This window comes from Aotus nancymaae, unplaced genomic scaffold (assembly GCF_030222135.1).
Source record: "Aotus nancymaae isolate 86718 unplaced genomic scaffold, 86718_ANA_hifiasm-v0.15.2.pri h1tg000041l, whole genome shotgun sequence".
Lineage (NCBI taxonomy): Eukaryota > Metazoa > Chordata > Mammalia > Primates > Aotidae > Aotus > Aotus nancymaae.
The window spans coordinates 20888543-20907646 of record NW_026988455.1 but is presented as its reverse complement, the minus strand read 5'-3'; the positions used below and the strand labels follow the sequence as shown (position 1 = coordinate 20907646).

Genomic DNA, 19104 nt, shown 5'->3' with positions numbered 1-19104 from the left:
CCCCCCATGCCTCCACACTCCATCCTGCCCCTGAAGCACTACATCCATCCCAAGGCCTCCTCAGTTTCTTCCTGGTTTCCCAGTGCCTGGCCAGCCCAGATCACGATGGGTGGGCCTGGTAAAGCTCAGGTCATGGGAGGGGCCAGCCATCGGCCAGCCCACCTGGACAGACCCATCTGGGGTGGGGCTGGGGCAGCCATCTGGGGCCACGTCATTCCTGAGCCTGCACAGCACGGGTGAGGCAAGGCACCTGGAGAAACGCCCTCCCACATTTGGGTGCAGCAGCCACACTGGGGTGCTCCAGGGTGACGTCGCTATCAGCGTTGGCAAGTGCCAGGCCTGGGTGCCAATGATGGTGGCTCTGGGTACAGATGCTCTCGGCCCTCATCCTCTTTAACTTCCCAGATTAAATGGAGAGAGGCGAGCCTCATCCCAGTTCTCACAGCACGTCCCTGGCAGGCCGGCACATGGACACAGCCTGCCTGGCCCAGAGCAGCACCCTTGTGCACTGGCTGCCATAAGGCACACGAGAACACAGATGGGGTAAGGCAGGGAGATCCAGGCCTCCCTGGCTCCAGCTTGGGGCGAAGGACTAAGCGGTCTTCTGCATTACCAAGCCTCCTAAGGTCCTTGCACTGTTAACACACGCTTAATGGGATGATTCACACATGTTAAGAGCATAAATGTTCACTTGGAGCTCAGAGGATTCTCACATGTGTGCACAGCTGTGTGACCACCTCCTACCAGGTAATGGACATCCCCACACTGACAGGCCCCCACGTGCCTGCCTTACAGAGTTCACTGCAGTGACCATGCAGTCACTAGCGCCTGGTCTCAGACACAGCTTCACCTCTGCCCATCCAGGCCCCCAGTCACAGTGGGCAGAGCAGGCTGGCCCCTCAGCCCTCGGCCTCCAGGAGGACCCGATCTGACCCTCCTTCTCCATCTTCCCTGCAGGTCACCCTGGTCTGACCCACCCTGGCTCTGCCTTTCACCCCTGCTGACTGCTGAGCATGGGTCACTCACCCCTGCTGCAGACCCGCCACCTTCAGTGGTCACCACAGACTCCACAGGGCTGGTGCTCATGATCTGGAAGGAAACAGAGATCGAGTAAGAGGAGATTCCAGGGCCACGTGGCCCTGTACAGTGGGGGTACTGTTCCTGAAGCCCCCAGCACCTCCATGTGTTGAGGGCAGGCTCAGGAGTAGGAATTCCTAGGCCTAGGATTGGCTATGCCTCTGGGGAAGCTGCTCCCTCCCTGGGGCTGCCTGAGCTGGAGGCCTCTCCTAGAAGGGGCATCTCCCAGTGTGGTAGGTGGCTAGTGGGTGACGTCTCCCTATGGCCCACCCTGATCAGGAGCTCTAATTCACACCATCACCCAGTGGGTGAGGAGGGTCCCTTTGTGTTCTTTCTCATCCTCCACGGCTCTTTATGGGGACGCTCTGCAGCCCCCCACTTTCTCAGCAGAGTGAGGCTCCGGGCTCAGCCTCTGGACAAAAAGGACTTGGGCAGTCGGGCGCGGTGGCTCACGCCTGTAATCCCAGCACTTTGGGAGGCCGAGGCAGGTGGATCACGAGGTCAAGAGATCGAGACCATCCTGGTCAACATGGTGAAACCCCGTCTCTACTAAAAATACAAAAATTAGCTGGGCACGGTGGTGCGTGCCTGTAATCCCAGCTACTCTGGAGGCTGAGGCAGGAGAATTGCCTGAACCCAGGAGGCGGAGGTTGCGGTGAGCCGAGATCGCGCCATTGCACTCCAGCCTGGGTAACAAGAGCGAAACTCCGTCTCAAAAAAAAAAAAAAAGGACTTGGCCAGCTTTGAGGACAGCCAGGCTCAGTGTCTCATGTTCCCAGGTCACCTCCACTCAAGGCAGTCCCAGGATCTTCCTTACTGGATGGTGCAAAGTTCTTACAAAGTAGGTGCAGAAAGCAGGAAAAACCTAGTGGACTTGATGCAAATATGAAGTGGATATGGGGGAGGTGGGCTGTGCCAGGCAGACCCCTGGAGCCGGTAGGGAGGGCAGAGCCAGCCTGGAGTTGGGATTCAGGCCTGCGGGGTCAGGGCCAGGTGGTGAGAGTTGGGGCACCCTCACTTTGAGTCATGCCTGGTGCCCCCGTGAAGGCTGGAGCGGAGGGCCTGGCACAGGGCTCAGGGCACCATCTCTCCTGGGTGCCTCCCTGGATGCGTCCTTGCTGCATCCCCAACACCTATGCCTTGTCCAGAGCCAGCAGCTCCAGGGCCTTCCTTGGAGTGGGCAGAGATTGGGTTCCTCACCTAATCCTCTCTCCCTGACTCCAGGGAAGTGCCAGGGAAGAGGGGCTTGGCCTGGAGGCTGCAGCCCTGACTCTCTGGCCAGGCCTCTTGCCAAGGACCCTGTAGTCCTGCCTCTTGCCCAGCTCAAGTCTCCATATGAAATCCCCCTTGGGGCAGCTCCGCATCAGGATGGGGAGTGAGATGCTCCCACTGCTTCCCCAGCGGGCTCTGAGCCACCATCTCCCAGGGCACGGGGGCACTGGGAGAAAACACAGCCACAGAAAGGGGTCTGCAGTCATGGGCCATGCTGGGCCAGACAGAGTGGTATGCAGGCAGTGCACCACGGCCCTGTGATGCTGGTTCCACCACCCATGGCCTGGGCATGTCACCGAGCTTCTTCGAGACTCAGTTTCCATGGGGATGATGTAACAGCCCTTGGTGTGGAGGACGCTGTGCAGAAGGCACTAGACAACCAAACAGGTCACGCAGGAGCGCTTCCTCCACGCCCGCATCCTGCTTTCCCACCCACCTGGGCACTGACCATGGGCCTGGGGTGCAGCAGGCTGCAGTGGGCCCTTAGTGGAGGACGGATAGGGGTGAAATTAAGTTCAGCCTGAAGCTGCCATGGAATGGTGGCTGACTGTTCAAACCATGTTCAAATACAGCAAATGCGGAGCTGTAACCAATCCAGCTGTCTATGTGCCTCAGTTTCCCCTTTCTATCCATGACTCTTCTCCGACCAGGAAGCAGCACAGGGGGCTCTCTGGACCTATTCTGGATTCAGGGGTTATTGGGAAGCAGAGGGAGTGGGGGTGCTGTTTCATCCACAAATAGTTGTTTGCTCAATTAAATTGTTAAATTTAATTTGTCTGAAGTTTTTTCTTTTAACTCAAGGGAGCACCCGCTGTCCTGGTCCCTGGTGCAGTAAGAGGAAAGCCTGGGGACCAAGCTGCACCCCCAGATGGCAGTGCCTTCTGCTCCCAGCAGGCAGCCGGTCCCCTGATGGTCCCTCTGCACCCCAGGCCACTGACTCACAGGTGCGTCTGGAGACAGGCTGGGGTCCTCATCCTGGCTGAAGGTACCACCGAAAGCCTTGAAGGTCTCACTGTTCTGCTTGTGCTTCTCGATGGTGGCCTGGATGATCTGGACACAGCAACACAACAGCAAGGACCATCAAGGGGTGTGGAAGGACACTGCCCACCGGAGGGATGCGCCTGCCTCTGTCCCAAGGACGGACCCTGGCATTCCCAGAACAATGCCCAGGCCACTGGCCATCTCCCTTCCCCCTACCAATGATGTGGGCTCCCCTTGGAGATGTCCAGATTGAGGAGATCCACCCGAGCAGAGAACCTGGCCTGTGACTCCACCAGGCCCATTCATGTTTCTTTGGGGGCCTCAAACAAATGAATGGGTTGAAAGACTTGTGGCATCTGAAGGTGCTCATGAAGGCACAGTGTGGTCATGGCATCCCTGCAGGGTGGGGCACAGGGCCGGCAGTCCCAGAGGCCAGGGCCCCCACCCTCTGCCCCAAAATGAATAGCCTTACTGCTCAATCACTTGGTCATTTGGTTACTTTACAACTTTAGAAGCTTCACCTGAATCCATTCTTTCTTCTCTTCCTCTGTCCTATAAAACCAAAACAGTCTTGTATTAATCCAGTCTTGGATACTGACTCTAAATGAGCAGCCCTTTCTCAGCCCTGCAGCACACCCCTGAGCCACACACTGGCTGTCAACACAGCTCAAGGATTGGAAGATTGACCCCAAGGGCCTCAAAACACTCATGGCCTGGTGGGGTCAGGTGAGCCACACAGAGCTCTCTGCAGTGGCTGCACATCAATGCCTCCTTGGACCATGAATGGGTCATTATGAAGATCCCACTGTTGGTGGGGTATGGGAGACCAGAACTCCCATGTATGGCCAGTCAGAGCACAGCCTGACACCACCTTAAAGGGTAGTGTGGCAACAGCCACCAGTATTTCAAACAGATGCACTACTCTGCGACCAGCAGTTCTACATCAGCAATCTATCTCACAGCAATAATTACACACACTCAGAAATGCCTAAGAACAAGGACACTGCTTGCAGCACCATTTGTGATGGTGAGGTTCGGGGGTAGCACAGGTCCTTGTCAGCAGGAACTAGTTAACGATCATAATGGAAAATTATGTTGCTGGGCCAGTGCGGTGGCTCACGCCTGTAATCCCAGCACTTTGGGAGGCCGAGGTGGGTGGATCACACAAGGTCAGGAATTCAAGACCATCCTGGCCAACGTGGTGAAACCCCATCTCTACTAAAAATACAAAAAATTAGCCGGGTATAGTGTTGCGCGCCTGTAGTCCCAGCTACTTGGGAGGCTGAGGCAGGGGAATTGCTGGAACCTGGGAGGTGGAGGTTGCAGTGGGCTGAAATTGCACCACTCCACTCCAGCCTGGTGACAGGGCGAGACTCCGTCTCAAAAAAAAAAAAAAAAAAGAAAACAAAAGAAAAGAAAATTATATTGTTTTAGGAATGGTGTGCAGATATGGGATGATTCTTGACAAATTAGGTGAAGAAAGCAAGATACAGGGCACATTACACAGCAAACAGCCATCTATGATTTAAAACACAGATATATGTGCTTGTGCATAGAAAATCCTAGTAGGGGCTGGGCGTGGTGGCTCATGCCTGTAATCCCAGCACTTTGGGAGGCCCAGGCAGGTGGATCACCTGAGGTCAGGAGTTTGAGACCAGACTGGCCAACATGGTGAAACCCTGTTGGGTTTTCACCAAACAAAAAATTAGCCTGGTATGGTGGCACGCGCCTGTAACCCCAGCTACCCAGGAGGCTAAGGCAGGAGAATCGCTTGAACCTGGGAGGCCAAGGTTGCAGTGAGCCGAGATTGCACCATTGCACTCCAGCCTGGGCAACAAGAGTGAAATTCCGTCTCAAAAAAAAGAAAAGAGAATACTAAAGGATACTCGAGAGAGGACTAAGATTGTGCTGGGCATGCTGAACAGGAGGTGGGCAGAGGCTGAATTTTCATCAACTTCCCTTGGCACTGAAACCGCCCCAATAGTCCCATAGATAGTTTTTCCAATAAACATAGAAATTGACCCTCTGATCTTAAAGCTTGAAACTATTTATCTAAGTTCCTTCCTCAGAAAATACCTTCATGCTTCTCAAAAAAAACCATTAAGGAACTGAAACTCACCAGGTCACTACATCCAGACAATGAGATGCTTTATTGTCCCTTTATTCTTTATTGACCCTTTATTCTTCCTGATTGCTTCCTCCTGCTCTCCCTAGTTCCTGTTTCCTTACACGTTGTTACATTTTTCCTCTGCTGTTTAAGCTCCTAGTTTTAGTTGGTCATGGAGATGATTTGAGAATGAGTTCCCATCTCCTTGGCCCCAGCACCTGATTAAAGCTTCTTCCTTGGTAATAACCATCTTGGTGATTGGCTTTCTGTGCAGTGAGCAGCAGGACCTGGACGGAACCCTGGTGTTTTGGTAACAGTACTGTCAAACTTTAACCCGTGCATAAATAAAAATATATTGCAAGGTTATTCAGTTTAGAAAAAGAAGACATGAGGTTAAAGACATTCCCTAGAAACAGCCCGTGCCGTACCGTGTCTGCAGCTCCAGGGACCTTTTTTTTCCCGTTATGATGAATGTATGTGCTGTATTTGGTTTGATGATATCCTGCACCTGAAGGGGCAGGGACAAAGAACAAAGCAAAACCAAGCTGGTCATTTTAGCAGGTCCTTAACTCTAGCCTCATGTTCTCTGACTTAGAAGTGTTTCCCCAGGGAGGTAGCAGAGGTGAGCCTGTGGCCCCACAGTTCTGCAAGGAGAGGGGCACAGAGGCTCAGGTCACTGTGGCTGCTGCATGAGCTGGTCCACTGGGGACAGTGGGCCTCCCGTCCTGCTCTGACACAGCTGGGACTGCTCATCTTCTGTGCTTGGAACTCTGTTGACAAAACCCACTTTCCAACACCCAGCCCATCAGACCTTCTCCCCATGTCACTCCCACCCATCCCACTTAAAGACAAGCCATTCCCCACAGGCACCACTGGCCACTGTCCCCCACAGCAGTCATGTCCCCTTAGAAGGGAAAGGGATCTGATGAGAAGAGTGAGGATGGTCTTAGCCATCCTGCAGATGTCTGAGGCCTTGAGCAGGTGCGGCCTGAGATTACAGATGTAAATAGAACAATGTATGCCCAGAACAAATGAAAATGGGGTCACTTCTTCATAGAACCGCAGCCTGATTCCATCCTCTCCCATCAGGATGAGACCACAGAGACCACAGAGACCATGGCAGATGTGGCAGCTCCTGGTGGTCCCCAGGCCAAACCCCCAGGAACCACCTGACCGCCAGCCAGTGGCTTTAGGGAAATACAGACCCTGGGCTATGCCCAGAATCCCGACTTAACTTCTGTGTTAACATATCAAACTAATTAAAATATGACTGATTTTTTTTTAATAGAGAAACACTAGGACAGTGGTTTCTTTCACTATTATAAAAAGCCAGCCATGTAGTTGTGGTGGCTCATGCCTATAATCCCAGCACTTTGGGAGGCTGAGACGGGAGGATCGCTTGAGTCCAGGAGTTCAAGACCAGCCTGGGCAACATAGTGAGACCATGTTTCTATAGAAAATAAAAAATTAGCCGGGCATGGTGGCGTGTACCTCTTGTCCCAGCTACCTGGGAGGCTGAGGTGGGAGGATTGCTTGAGCCCAGGAGGTTGAGGCTGTGGTGAGCTATGTTTGTGCCACTCACTGCATTCCAGGTTGGCTGATAGGGCAAGACCCTGGCTCAAAAATAATAATTAAAAAAAAATAATAAAACAACCTTTAAAAAAAGGTATTTTCTCTAGTCAGTCTTTTTTTTTTTTTTTTTTTTTGAGATGGAGTAACCCAGGTTGGAGTGCAATGGCATGATCTTGGCTTACTGCAACCTCCACTTCCTGGGTTCAAGGGATTCTCCTGCCTTAGCCTCCAGAATAGGTGGGATTATAGGCACACAACACCTCACCCAGCTAATCTTTGTATTTTAGTAGAGACACGGTTTCACCATGTTGGCCAGGCTGGTCTTGAACTCCTGACCTCAGGTGATCCGCCCACCTCGGCCTCCCAAAGTGCTGGGATTACAGACGTAAGCTGCCATGCCCAGCCTAGTTAGTCACTACTTTGTTTTTCTTTTGAGATGAAGTCTCGCTCTGTTATCATGCTGGAGTGTAGTGGCGAGATCTCGACTCACTGCAACCTCTGACTCCCTGGTTCAAGCGATTACACGAGCCACCACTCCTGGCCAGTCATTATTTTTAATGGTATTTCTTAACCTGAATTCAGAGAATGTCAAGGTAAGAAGGGATTTTTGGTGGCATTAAGCAAGTGATTACATATTTTGATTTAGCAAATATTTCTGGAGTACCCATTAATTCAAAGCCCTCCCTACAGGGGATGGGGACCCATTCCAGCCCCCCAACTCCCACTGCATTGAGGCATGGAATAGGCCCTTGGAACAGGGGGACAGCAACAAAAAAGGTCATTGGTCATTTTGGACCATGCCACAGAGCTGCCTGGAACTCTCCCCCAGGCTCTGGTGCAGGAGGACAGGAAAGAGCTCGGGACCCAGGAACCAGGCAAGAGAAGCAGGCCCTCGTCCCAGCCGGATTTCTCCCTGCAACCCTGAGCTTCATCTTTGGGTTTGTAAATAGGGCCCCAAGTCCTAGCCTCACAGGTGACATGGTTCAGTCCAGGTCCTGGTGCCATCCTTACTGCTCCCTGCATCCTCCAAGGCTCTGCAGAGAGGGGAGTTGGCAGCAACATGGCAGGTGGGCCAAGCAGAGAAGGCTGGAATCCTGCCCTTCCAGCCCGGGGTGCCAGGACTGAGACAATGCCTTGGTCACAGATAGGGTCTGTGGCATGGAGAAGCAGGCAGGGGTGCCAGGCTGCACAGAGGTAAGTGCCTCGGTAGCCAGAGCCTGATGTCCCCAGCCCTGCTCAGTGTCCCTTCCAAGGGGACATGTTTGAGAGGGAGGAGCTCACCCACCTGGAGGCCCGAGATGTCCATCTTCTCCCGGACGCTGAACTTCTGGCCAATGAGCCGCAGCTTGGGCACGCAGTAAAGGATCATGCTGTTGAACTGCAAGAGGGATGGCACAGGTGAGGAATGGGAGCTGCCTGCAGGCCACCCCCAGGGCCCCAGTGAGCTTCCCACATTGGATCCTTTTCTTTTTCTAAAAATATGTTATAAAGTGAAAAATATTTTTAAAAAGATATGCGCAGTAATTTTAACTAGGGTTAATTCTTTGAGTGAGGAGACTCTAGTCACTAGCTTTATTTTTGTGCATTTCTTTTTTTTTTTTTTTTGAGACAGAGTCTCTCTTGGTCACCCAGGCTGGAGTGCAATGATGCAATCTCAGCTCACTGCAACCTCCACCTCCCTGGTTCAAGCGATTCTCCTCCCTCAGCCTCCCATGTAGCTGGGACTACAGGAGCGTGCCACCACGCCCGGCTAATTTTTGTATTTTTAGTAGAGACGGGTTTTCCCCATGTTGGCCAGGCTGGTCTCAAATTCCTGACCACAGGTGATCCACCCACCTCGGCTTCTCAAAGTGCTGGGATTACAGGCATGAGCCACTGCACCCAGCCAAACCAAAACTTTTGAATGAGCTACTGATAGATTCACCAACATAGACGAATCTCTCAAACCCACATGCTGAGCTAAAGGGAACTCATCTCATGGCATTGATGTGACATTCAGGAAAGGCAAAATTCTAGAAACAGAGAAGAGATCCCTGGTTGCCAGGGCAGGGGAGCGCTTGCCCACAAAGGGGTGGGACAAGGGAATGGGAGCGGCGGGCGAGGGCAGTGATCAAATTGTTCTGTAACTTGGCCAGGTGCGGCAGCTCACACCTGTAATCCCAGCACTTTGGGAGGCTGAGGTGGGTGGATCACCTGAGGTCAGGAGTTAGAGACCAGCCTGATCAACATGGTGAAATCCCGTCTCTACTAAAAATACAAAAATTAGCCAGGTGTGGTGGTGCGTTCCTGTAATCCCAGCTGCTCGTGAGGCTGAGGTAACAGAATCGCTTGGACTGGGGAGGTGGAGGTTGCAGTGAGCCAAGATCATGCCATTGCACTCCAGCCTGAGTGACTGAGGGAGACTCTGTTTCAAAAAAAAAAAAAAATTGTTCTGTAACTTGATTGTGATCATAACTGTATTCTTCAAAACTTAGAATTGTACAGCAAAAATCAGTTTTAGTTAATGTAATTTTTAAAAACAAAAAAAAACTTTCAAAGAAATAATTGTTTATTTAAGAAGAATTAGAAGCTAGAGGAAAATGGAGGAGCCATGGCACCCAGGGCAGGTCTTGAATGATAATTCCTTCCCACCTTCCCCAGCCCTCCCAGCCAGGGTTTGGAATAGTTGAAACCATGATTCGCTGCTACAGTTCTCTGTGCTCTGTTGGTTGCTACAAGCCAGAGTCTGCTCAGTTCCAGGGAGGAAAGAGGTATTGGCTATGAGGAATTAAAACATGAGACATTTGCAGCAAGTGGGGAAGAGCCGCGGGCAAAAGTTCGGTGCCTGGATGTGGAGGAGTGAGGCTCCCTGTGACTGGGGGAGGGATGCTGAGAGTCTCAGAGGGAGCCAGAGTCACAGTAGAAGAGGCCACAGAAGAGCCGTGTCCTTGGACAGCCAGAGCCCTGCTGGCACCACCCTGGGCGTGAGGCAACTGGCAAGGAAGGCTCTGCGGCTGGGCTGGCAGGGGCTGGGCTCACCAGGAAGAGGTGGCGGTCCTGGGCGGTGCCATTCTTGGCTGACAGTTTCTGGATCTGGCCCTCCTTGATCAGCTCATTGGCCGGGTTGACGATGTCCTCTTCCCCACCCAGCTGCTCGTATACCTCCAAGAGCTTGTGCATTTTCTCCTGCAAGAGACATGGGGCTCAGACACCAAAGGTCTGTGAGGGTGGCTGGAGACCCAGAGATGCACCCTTCCTTGCAGAGTCACTGATCAAGGTTGGGAGGGAAAACACAGAGCAATGCCTGACTTGAGTATTGAATGATGAACTGGAGTTCGCCATCTAGAACATAGTAACGATGATAAACAGCAACAGAGCTAACTGCATTGCTGTGAGCCAGGTGCTGTTCTACCTACGATACATTTTTGTTTGTTTGTTTTGAGGTGGAGTCTTGCACTCTTGCCCCAGCTGGAGTGCAGTGGTACGATCTCAGCTCACTGCAACCTCTGCCTCCCAGGTTCAAGCAATTCTCCTGCCTCAGCCTCCGGAGCAGCTGGGATTACAGGCACCTGCCACCACGCCCGGCTAATTTTTTATATTTTTAGTAGAGGCACAGTTTCACAATGTTGGCCAGGCTGTTCTCAAATGCCTGACCTCGTGATCCACCCACCTCGGCCTCCCAAAGTGCTGGGATTACAGGTGTGAGCCACCACGCCTGGCCTCGATACATGTTTTAACTCACCTAGTGAGGTAGGTGCCATTGTTATCTTCAGACAAGGAAACTGAGGCACAGAGAGGTCGGTTGAGTGTCTAAGACCCAGACTTGGACAATCCATGTCACCTTCCCCTGGCCACGGTGACTGGTGGGGTGGTCATGTGGGTAATGAACAACCAGAGGTGCGATGGGACAGGGTCAAAACTCATGGCCCAGCTCCGAGCCAGAAGCCAGTGCAGCGGAAGGCAGAGCTGAGCCCGCAGCAACCTCGGCAACAGCCACATGTCCAAGTCTGGCCCTGCTGTGCCTTAGCAGCCCCGTCCTTGGACCTGAGTGATCTCAGCCTGCACACCCAGGAGGCGGGCAGGTTTGGCTAACCCTTCTGTCTCTGGCACCAATGTAGGGAGGTACAAGTGACACCGGGTGTGGGGGCCATTAGAGGAGCCGGCAGCAGAGAGCTTGGAGACTACGGCAGGGGTGAGGGCCTTTTGGGAATTGGGGGAGTGGGCAAGTACCTGGAATATACACAGGGGAGCTGGGTGTGCACCTGCACACTACTGGGGCCTGGGTGTGAACCTGGTATGTACTGGGGAGCTGCATGTGCAGCTGATGTCTAATAGTGGAGAATTGCATGCACCTGGCTGGTACTGGGAGGGCTGGGCAAGCACCTGGTGTGCACTAGGAGGGCCGTGTGCACATCTATCATGTCCTGGGGTGCTGGGTGAGCACAGAGCCAGTCCATGAAGGGACTAATGCAGCTTTAGTGAGTGAATGAATGACAGTAACGCTGAGCACTGACACTTCCTGCACCAGGTCCTATTCTGAGCATTCTATGTAGTGATTCTTTTAATTTCCACAGACACCCAATGAGACAGGCTGTGTCAGTGCTCCCATTCTATAGATGGGGAAACTCAGGCACAGAGTGCTAAATAACTAACCAAGGACACAGATCTATTATAGCAAGGGGCAGGGCTATCCAGCTGACCCCTTGGGATGGGGGTGGGGGAGGTGTAAAGGAGTCACTCATGGAGCCCCTGGGGATGGGGGTGGAGGGGCTGGTGCACAAGGGCTCCTGGCCCTCACACTTGCTGCAGCACCCTGCCAGTCCGCCCCCCACACTCACAACTTTCCGAATGGCAGCATTGGAGTGGTTGGCAGCCGTGGAGATGAGCTCCAAAGACCCTGCAGGAAGAAGACGAGTCAGCCTGGGGCCACGGTGGCTCCATTTTTTGCTTGCCTGAGGGGCTCCAGGACAGCTGCCTCCAGAGAGAGGATCTGACTCTGCTCTTGGCCCTTTCCCTGGGTGCCTGGGCCACTCTAGAGGCCTGGCCCAGAGGAAGGGGGTGACCCTACCCCTGACCTTGTCCCTGACCCTGCAAACACATTCCTTCTTCTGGGGCCAACACCAGGCAGGGGGCTCCGATGCTCCTTGCACAGAGGCCTGCCCAGGCTCCCTGCCAGCCACACTGGTCACTGCCCTTGGACTAGGAGCAGCCTGTGCCTGCCCCATAAGGCCCTTTCCTGGGGCCTAAGCTCTGGACAAGGCCAGCATTTAGCAGCACCTTCCCTAAACCAACGTCCACCCGCACACTTCAAGCAGGGGAGATTCTCTGCCCTCAAAGACACTAAGTCCCTTCCAGGGCTGTTAGGGGCTTGCTCATTCTCTCTCTCCTTCCTTTCTCTGTCTTTGTGCATCTCTTGCACTCTCCTTCCCTCTGTTTCTCCCTCCCTCTCCCTCTTTATCCCACATTTCCCTATCTCTCTTGCTGTCTCCATCTCTCTCCCTCCCCTCTGTCTCTGTTTCTCTCTCCCCTACCCCCACAACCCTATGAATCTCTCTCTCCTTCTCTTCCCACCCCCACAGTTCCTGGCAGGTACCCCTGCGCCCTCCTGGGAGCCCTTGGCCCCAGCTCACTCTCTGCGTCCTTCCGGTCTGGGGCGTCCTGTGGGAGCCTCTTCAGATAGTCCTTGAGCAGCAGCTCGTAGCGGGGGACCCTCTGCACGGGCTCCAGCATGTGATGCTGCAGCGTCAGGTTCCCGCACACCTCCTGCTTCTGCGGAGATACACGGAGCATGAGGCACCCCAAGGACATGAGTGTGGATGCCAACCCCGACCCAGCTTCTGGCCACCACTGCCCCAGGAGGCTGCCCAGAGCTGACTGCCCTTCAAGACATGGCTGACACAGACCACACTTTACAACTGGGGAAACTGAGGAAAGGAACAAGGACTGGAACCCCAGGCAGGCTGGCTCTTGGCCCAGAGATGGCCCTCTCTTTTTTTGTTTTTTTGAGATGGAATTTCACTCTTGTTGCCCAGGCTAGAGTGCAATGGCGCAATCTCGGCTCACCACAACCTCCACTTCTTGGATTCAAGCCATTCTCCTGCCTCAGCCCCCGGAGTAGCTGGGACTCCAGGCGTGCCACCACACCCGGCTAATTTTGCATTTTAAGTAGAGACAGGGTTTCTCCATGTTGGTCAGGCTGGTCTCAAACTCCTGACCTCAAGTGACCCACCCGACTCAGCCTCCCAAAGTGCTGGGATTACAGGCGTGAGCCACCGCGCCTGGCTTAGCTGGTTCTCTTATAAACATCCTCGGTAGAGAAAATAAATGCCCGGACAGGACTCCTCCCCTCAAGAGAGGGTTCTCCCCACTCCCACCCACCCATGGGCCTAAGCAGGGCTCCCCCCACCCCTCTGCTGAGACATCAGGCAGAGCTTCATCCAACTCTCCCCCGAGGGAATCGGGCCAGGGCCTGTCCTCATGTCTAGAAGCCGCTCGGGGAGTCCTTCTGCAGATGGCTCTTTATGTAAACACACCAGTGTTCTGGTCGGTTGCTGAGACCCTCGAGCCCCACCGCTGCCCAGCACTGCTCACTGGCTCCCTGCGCCTCCCCTCCCGCCCTGCAGCACCTCCTCACTGCTGTGTCTCCATCTGGCATCTGAACCCCAGACATGTATGCTGAATGCTGCCACCCTGTCACCTCTGTGCTCCCCACTCAGGTCCTCTGCCCGGACTACTTAGCCTCCGCCTCCCCTGATGATGTCCACTGGGGAGCCTATGAGGGCCTGCTGCCTCTGTCGTCCTGTCCACCACCTTCCCCACCCACCTGCCAGCAACTCCAGGGCCTCAGCCACCCTCATCCGGCTCAGAGCCCAGAACAGAATGGCTTCCAGCTCAGATGAGCTCAAAAAATCTTGGGACATAGCAGGATGAGAGAAACTCAAGTGGACAACCTTCATAAAGACAACTGTTTCTGGCCGGGCACGGTGGCTCAAGCCTGTAATCCCAGCACTTTGGGGGGCCAAGGAGGATGGATCATGAGGTCAAGAGATCGAGACCATCCTGGTTAACATGGTGAAACCCCGTCTCTACTAAAAATACAAAAAATTAGCTGGGCGTGGTGGCACACGCCTGTAGTCCCAGCTACTCGGGAGGCTGAGGCAGGAGAATTGCTTGAACCCAGGAGGCGGAAGTTGCAGTGAGCCGAGATTGTGCCACTGCACTCCAGCCTGGCGCCTGGCAACAGAGTGAGACTCTGTCTCAAAAAAAAAAAAAAAAAAAAAGACAACTGTTTCTGGCAAAACATCAAGGGACAGGATATTGACATAATCTCCAAGTACCTTCCTACAAGAAACTTTTGTATTTTTTTTTCATGGAGTCTCGTTCTGTTGCCCAGGCTGGAGTGCAGTGGAGTCATCCTGGCTCACTATGGCCTCTGCCTTCCAGGCTCCAGCAATTCTCTTATCTTAGCCTCGAGTAGCTGAGATTACAGGCCTGTGCCACCACACCCAGCTAATTTTTGTATTTTTAGTAGACACGGGGTTTCACTGTGTTGCCCAGGCTGGTCTCGAACTTCTGACCTCAGATGAGCCACCCACCTTGGCCCCTGAAAGTGCTAAGATTACAGGCATGAGCAATGCCTGGCCAAGAAATTTATTAAAAGGGGAAAAAAAATCCAGCTTCACCTGAAGAGTCCTGGCAGACACACCCTTAATCAAGTGAATATCCCCAGGACTGGACACAGAGACTGTTCCACCTGGCAGGCTGTGGGAGAAGAGTACAGCCTCACTCCAGGGAAAGGCACAGCCTCAATCAAACTGAGGACAAACAGCAGAAAAACCCAAGCAGGCAGTCTACAAGTAACTAGTCTGCACCCCTCAAAAAGATAAGCACAGAGACCTCTTCCAAACCCAAGGGGACAAATGCAATAATGAGTGCAACGTGTGGCCCTGGGCTGGGTTATGGACCAGAAAACAAGAATGTTATTGGGATAACCTATGACATCCGAGTATGGGCTTCGGAGTGGACAGCACCAGGACCTCAGGGTAAAATCTCTGATTTTGATCACTGTGCGGGGATTACGCAAGAGATACTCCATGTTCACATTCAGTGATAAAGGGTTACGGTGCCTGCAACTTAGTCTCAAAACGCTCAAAAATTGCCGGGCGCGGTGGCTCAAGCCTGTAATCCCAGCACTTTGGGAGGCCGAGGCGGGTGGATCACGAGGTCAAGAGATCGAGACCATCCTGGTCAACACGGTGAAACCCAGTCTCTACTAATACAAAAAAAATTAGCTGGGCATGGTGGCGCGTGCCTGTAATCCCAGCTACTCAGGAGGCTGAGGCAGGAGAATTGCCTGAACCCAGGAGGCGGAGGTTGCGGTGAGCCGAGATCGCGCCATTGCACTCCAGCCTGGGTAACAAGAGCGAAACTCCGTCTCAAAAAAAAAAAAAAAAATGCTCAAAAGTCATCATCATCTGTATGAGTTTAGAGAGAATAATAAAGTAAGCAAGACAAAATGTTAACAGTGTTTAACAATTTGTCATGTTTGCAACTTTCCTGTAAAGGTTTAAAGTTATTTCAAAATAAAAGTTTAAAGTTTAAAATATGCTTTGGATTGGCTGGGTGTCGTGGCTCACGCCTGTAATCCCAGCACTTTGGGAGGCCAAGGCGGATCACCTGAGGTCAGGAGTTTGAGACGAGCCTAACCAACATCAGGAAACCCCATCTCTACTAAACATACAAAATTAGCTGGGTGTGGTGGCACACGCCTGTAATCCCAGCTACTTGGGAGACTGAGGCAGGAGAAGCGATTGAACCTGGGAGGCGGAGGTTGCCGCGAGCCAAGATCTCACCATTGTACTCCAGCCTGGGCGACAAAAGCCAAAACAAAAAAAAATGCTTTGGATTAAAGGAAGGAAACCTGCAAAAGGCCATGGGGAACTTGACTGTCACATGATCCTGTTTTGTCCATGCCAGGGCTTCTCAGCCTGGGCGCTATGGACATTCGGGTCGGAGAATTCTCTTTGGTGGGCCATCCTGTACACTGCAGTGTGTTTTGCAGCATCCCTGGACCCCACCCACCAGATGCTGGGTGCACCACCGATGTCTGCAGATATGGCCTGGGATCCCCAGGAACGAAGTTACCTTCAGGGAATGGCTGGACTGTACTGAGTCCAGGCGGAGGGCCCTCCCCACAGCCTGCCTGGCCCTATGCCCAATCTGCCTGGGGTGAGGGGATGTGCAGACCAGTGGCTGGCCTGCAACTGGGGCCATGTCTGCCTCAAGTGTCCCAGGCAGACGTCGTCCAGGACACAGCAGTGCTTCGGTAGCTGCTGCAGACAAGTGTCTGCATCCCAATCTGGAAAGCGTCTAGCCTCTTAAGGGTCTGCTGGACCCAAGAATGGGGTCTGCTGGGGATGGACAGAGAACCACAGCCTGTGCCAGGAGAGCACCTGTTTCGCTGCACCCTGGAAGGGCTCATTCAAGCTTGACAACACACGTGTTTCATTACATCACATGGCCATGTGAATATTTCACTGTCTCAGCGTCTATAGCAACTCCCCCAGAGTAGGCTCTTCCTTTTCTTCATTCTGAAGCCTAGATGGGAGTTGCCAGCTCGATTGGCAACCCAGGAAGAAAACCAAATTAATCCTGATTTTGTCTTCTTCTTTTTCTTTTTGAGACAGAGTGCAGTGGCTTGATCTCAGCTCACAACCACCTCTGCCTCCCAGTTCAAGCGAATCTCCTGTCTCAGCCTTCGGAATAGCTGGGACTACAGGCATGACAAGCCCAGCTAATTTTTGTATTTTTAGTAGAGACAGGGTTATATAGTCTTGGGTGGTGGGAAATACATTTATAAATAAGCTTTACATTTTAAAAAGTGGTGAATGGAGCTACTTAAAAATAAAAAAATCTGTATGGCAAACAACACCATGAAGTTAAAAAATAAAAGATCAATGGGGGGAACTAATCTGTGACATGCATGAGAGAAAGCAGCTGATGTTCCTAGCATATAAAAACCTTGTGAATCCGAGGTCAAGAGCTCGAGACCATCCTGGCCAACATAGTGAAACCCCATCTCTACTAAAATACAAAAATTAGCTGGGCGTGGTGGCGCGTGCCTGTAGTCCCAGCTACTCAGGAGGCTGAAGCAGGAGAATTGCTTGAAGCCGAGAGGTGGGGTTGCAGTGGGCCAGGATGGAGCCATTACACTCCAGCCCGGTACCTGACAAAACAGCGAGACTCTGTCTCAAAAACAAACAAACAACAACAACAACAACAACAAAAACCTTGTGAATCAAGAAGAAAAAGACCAACCCTATAGGAGACAAGAGCAGCCAGGGCTGTGAGGAGGCTGTTAGCAGAAAAGGAAAGGAAAAAAGCAATGTAACAGTTAAACAAAAATGCCTGCACTAGATATCGAGGGGCACTGTGGAATCAGGGACTGTCCTTTGAATCCAGATTCCATCAGATAACAGCTCATGATGCTGCAGCTTGCACAGCCTCTTGAGCCACGATGTTCCCATGGGAATGCTGATTTGTCTTTGGGAGTTCTGGCAAGGATCAGAGCATCAGTAGAGCATCTGGACACCCATCATTTTACTAATTTTCTCCATGTTCCAAAATTTCAGTAATGTCATATATTACTTTTTGGAGTAAAAAAATATATATATGTTTTTAAAAAATAAAACACCTGGCTCTGTGCATCTTGAGAATATCCGAGTCCACACTCCCACTGCCCACCTTACCTGGATGCTGTGGATGACGTCTTTAAACAGTGGGGAGCGCTGGGTCCATGTGCTCACCAGCCCCACAGCCCGGTCAAAGTTCTTGACATACTCCCCATACATCTTCAGAAACGGAGCCAGCTTCTGCAGGATGTCCCCGAGCCGTGGGTTTGTGTCCCTTTGCGGAGAAGGGAATCGTCAGAGAAATAGCTGGGTTCAGTGGGGGCTCCAAAGTTAGTGGACATGAACGCCACCAGAGAAGTGTGGGGTGGTGTCCAGCTCTGTGTGATGGTGAGCAAATTGGTCACCCTTTCTGAGCCTTAGCTTCCTCCCCATGTCATGTAGAGTAGAAAATAGTGAATTGGGCAATTAAATGAAAGGTGCCTGTAAAACAGTTAAAAGGGCAAGCTTAGAACCAGTACCCCAAACAGGAGATAGCAGTAGTAGCAGAACCGCTTGAATGATACGCCGCAGTTATCAAAGAGAACCAACAAAATCCCAATATGCTCCTTTTAAATGGGCAAAGGTTAGAAACAATGGTTGTATCTAATGCTGGCAAAGTCCTAGGGAAAGTAGCTCTTTGTAGTACTGAGAATGAAAACTGCTGCTTTGGACAGAGATTTGCAAATAATTTTCAAGAAATAGAAAAATATACTAATCGCCTTTGATCTTTGATCTTGGAACTGTTTCAAAAAGAAAAAAAGCCACAGGTCCAAAGCCATCACTAAGGCGTGACTGTGACTGTACACGCATACATTTAATTTAAAGGCCCTCAATTGGGAGGGTGGGTTAGTCGTTGGACTCCCGTGCTGTTACAAAAGGAGCAGAGAAGGTCATATGTGCACTCATGAGTTGGCAGTCTCCAGGGCCTTGCAGGAGAAAACCTGTCTCTACCAAGCACGGGTTTTGTCACCCAGAAGGCCACATCCAGTCCCGACTGCCTCGGGGACACAACACAACCTGCTCGGCAGCTGGACCTCGTCCTCCTACAGATTTATAAATTGACACAGCCCCTCCTTGAGAACAGGTGAAAAGACTCCCCCCGCGTTCTATCCCAGTCAAGCCTCTGTGGTCTCCTGGGCTGCAGCTTGGAGAAGGGGCTTGTGGGACACAGAAGGATCAGGCTCCTGATGCGGAGGGAAGCTGGGCCTGCGAAGGCGGCCGGCAGCAGAGACCCTAAGTCAAACAGCAGCGGCAGCCCCAAATGAGGAGAAACCCAACACACAAAGTGGGCAGCTGGTGAGTCCGGGGGCGCCACGGGATGTTTCATGAATTGTGACTTGCACTGAGCTGTCCCTCTGCTAATGAACAGAAGCAGCAGTGGGACAGTGGGACAGTCCACAGGGACAGCAGAAGGAGGATATGAGGTCCACTGTTGAGGGGGAAAAA

At 52.4% G+C, this 19104-nt stretch overlaps 1 protein-coding gene across 4 annotated transcripts in view; it reads right to left on the bottom strand.

Annotated features, from left to right (window-relative positions):
- The window catches only part of FGD3 (FYVE, RhoGEF and PH domain containing 3), a 61863-nt gene that overhangs the window by 13049 nt on the left and 29710 nt on the right, over nucleotides 1–19104 (bottom strand). For all 4 annotated transcript variants that reach the window (XM_064361565.1, XM_021674252.2, XM_064361563.1 and 1 more), the window contains 9 exons: nucleotides 17737–17893; nucleotides 12619–12757; nucleotides 11827–11885; nucleotides 10028–10174; nucleotides 8295–8387; nucleotides 5866–5945; nucleotides 3852–3882; nucleotides 3292–3399; nucleotides 1027–1089 (listed from right to left, as the gene is read on the bottom strand). In XM_064361565.1, the coding sequence (XP_064217635.1) occupies nucleotides 1027–1089; nucleotides 3292–3399; nucleotides 3852–3882; nucleotides 5866–5945; nucleotides 8295–8387; nucleotides 10028–10174; nucleotides 11827–11885; nucleotides 12619–12757; nucleotides 17737–17893 (877 nt within the window). The remainder of the gene's footprint in view (nucleotides 1–1026; nucleotides 1090–3291; nucleotides 3400–3851; nucleotides 3883–5865; nucleotides 5946–8294; nucleotides 8388–10027; nucleotides 10175–11826; nucleotides 11886–12618; nucleotides 12758–17736; nucleotides 17894–19104) is intronic.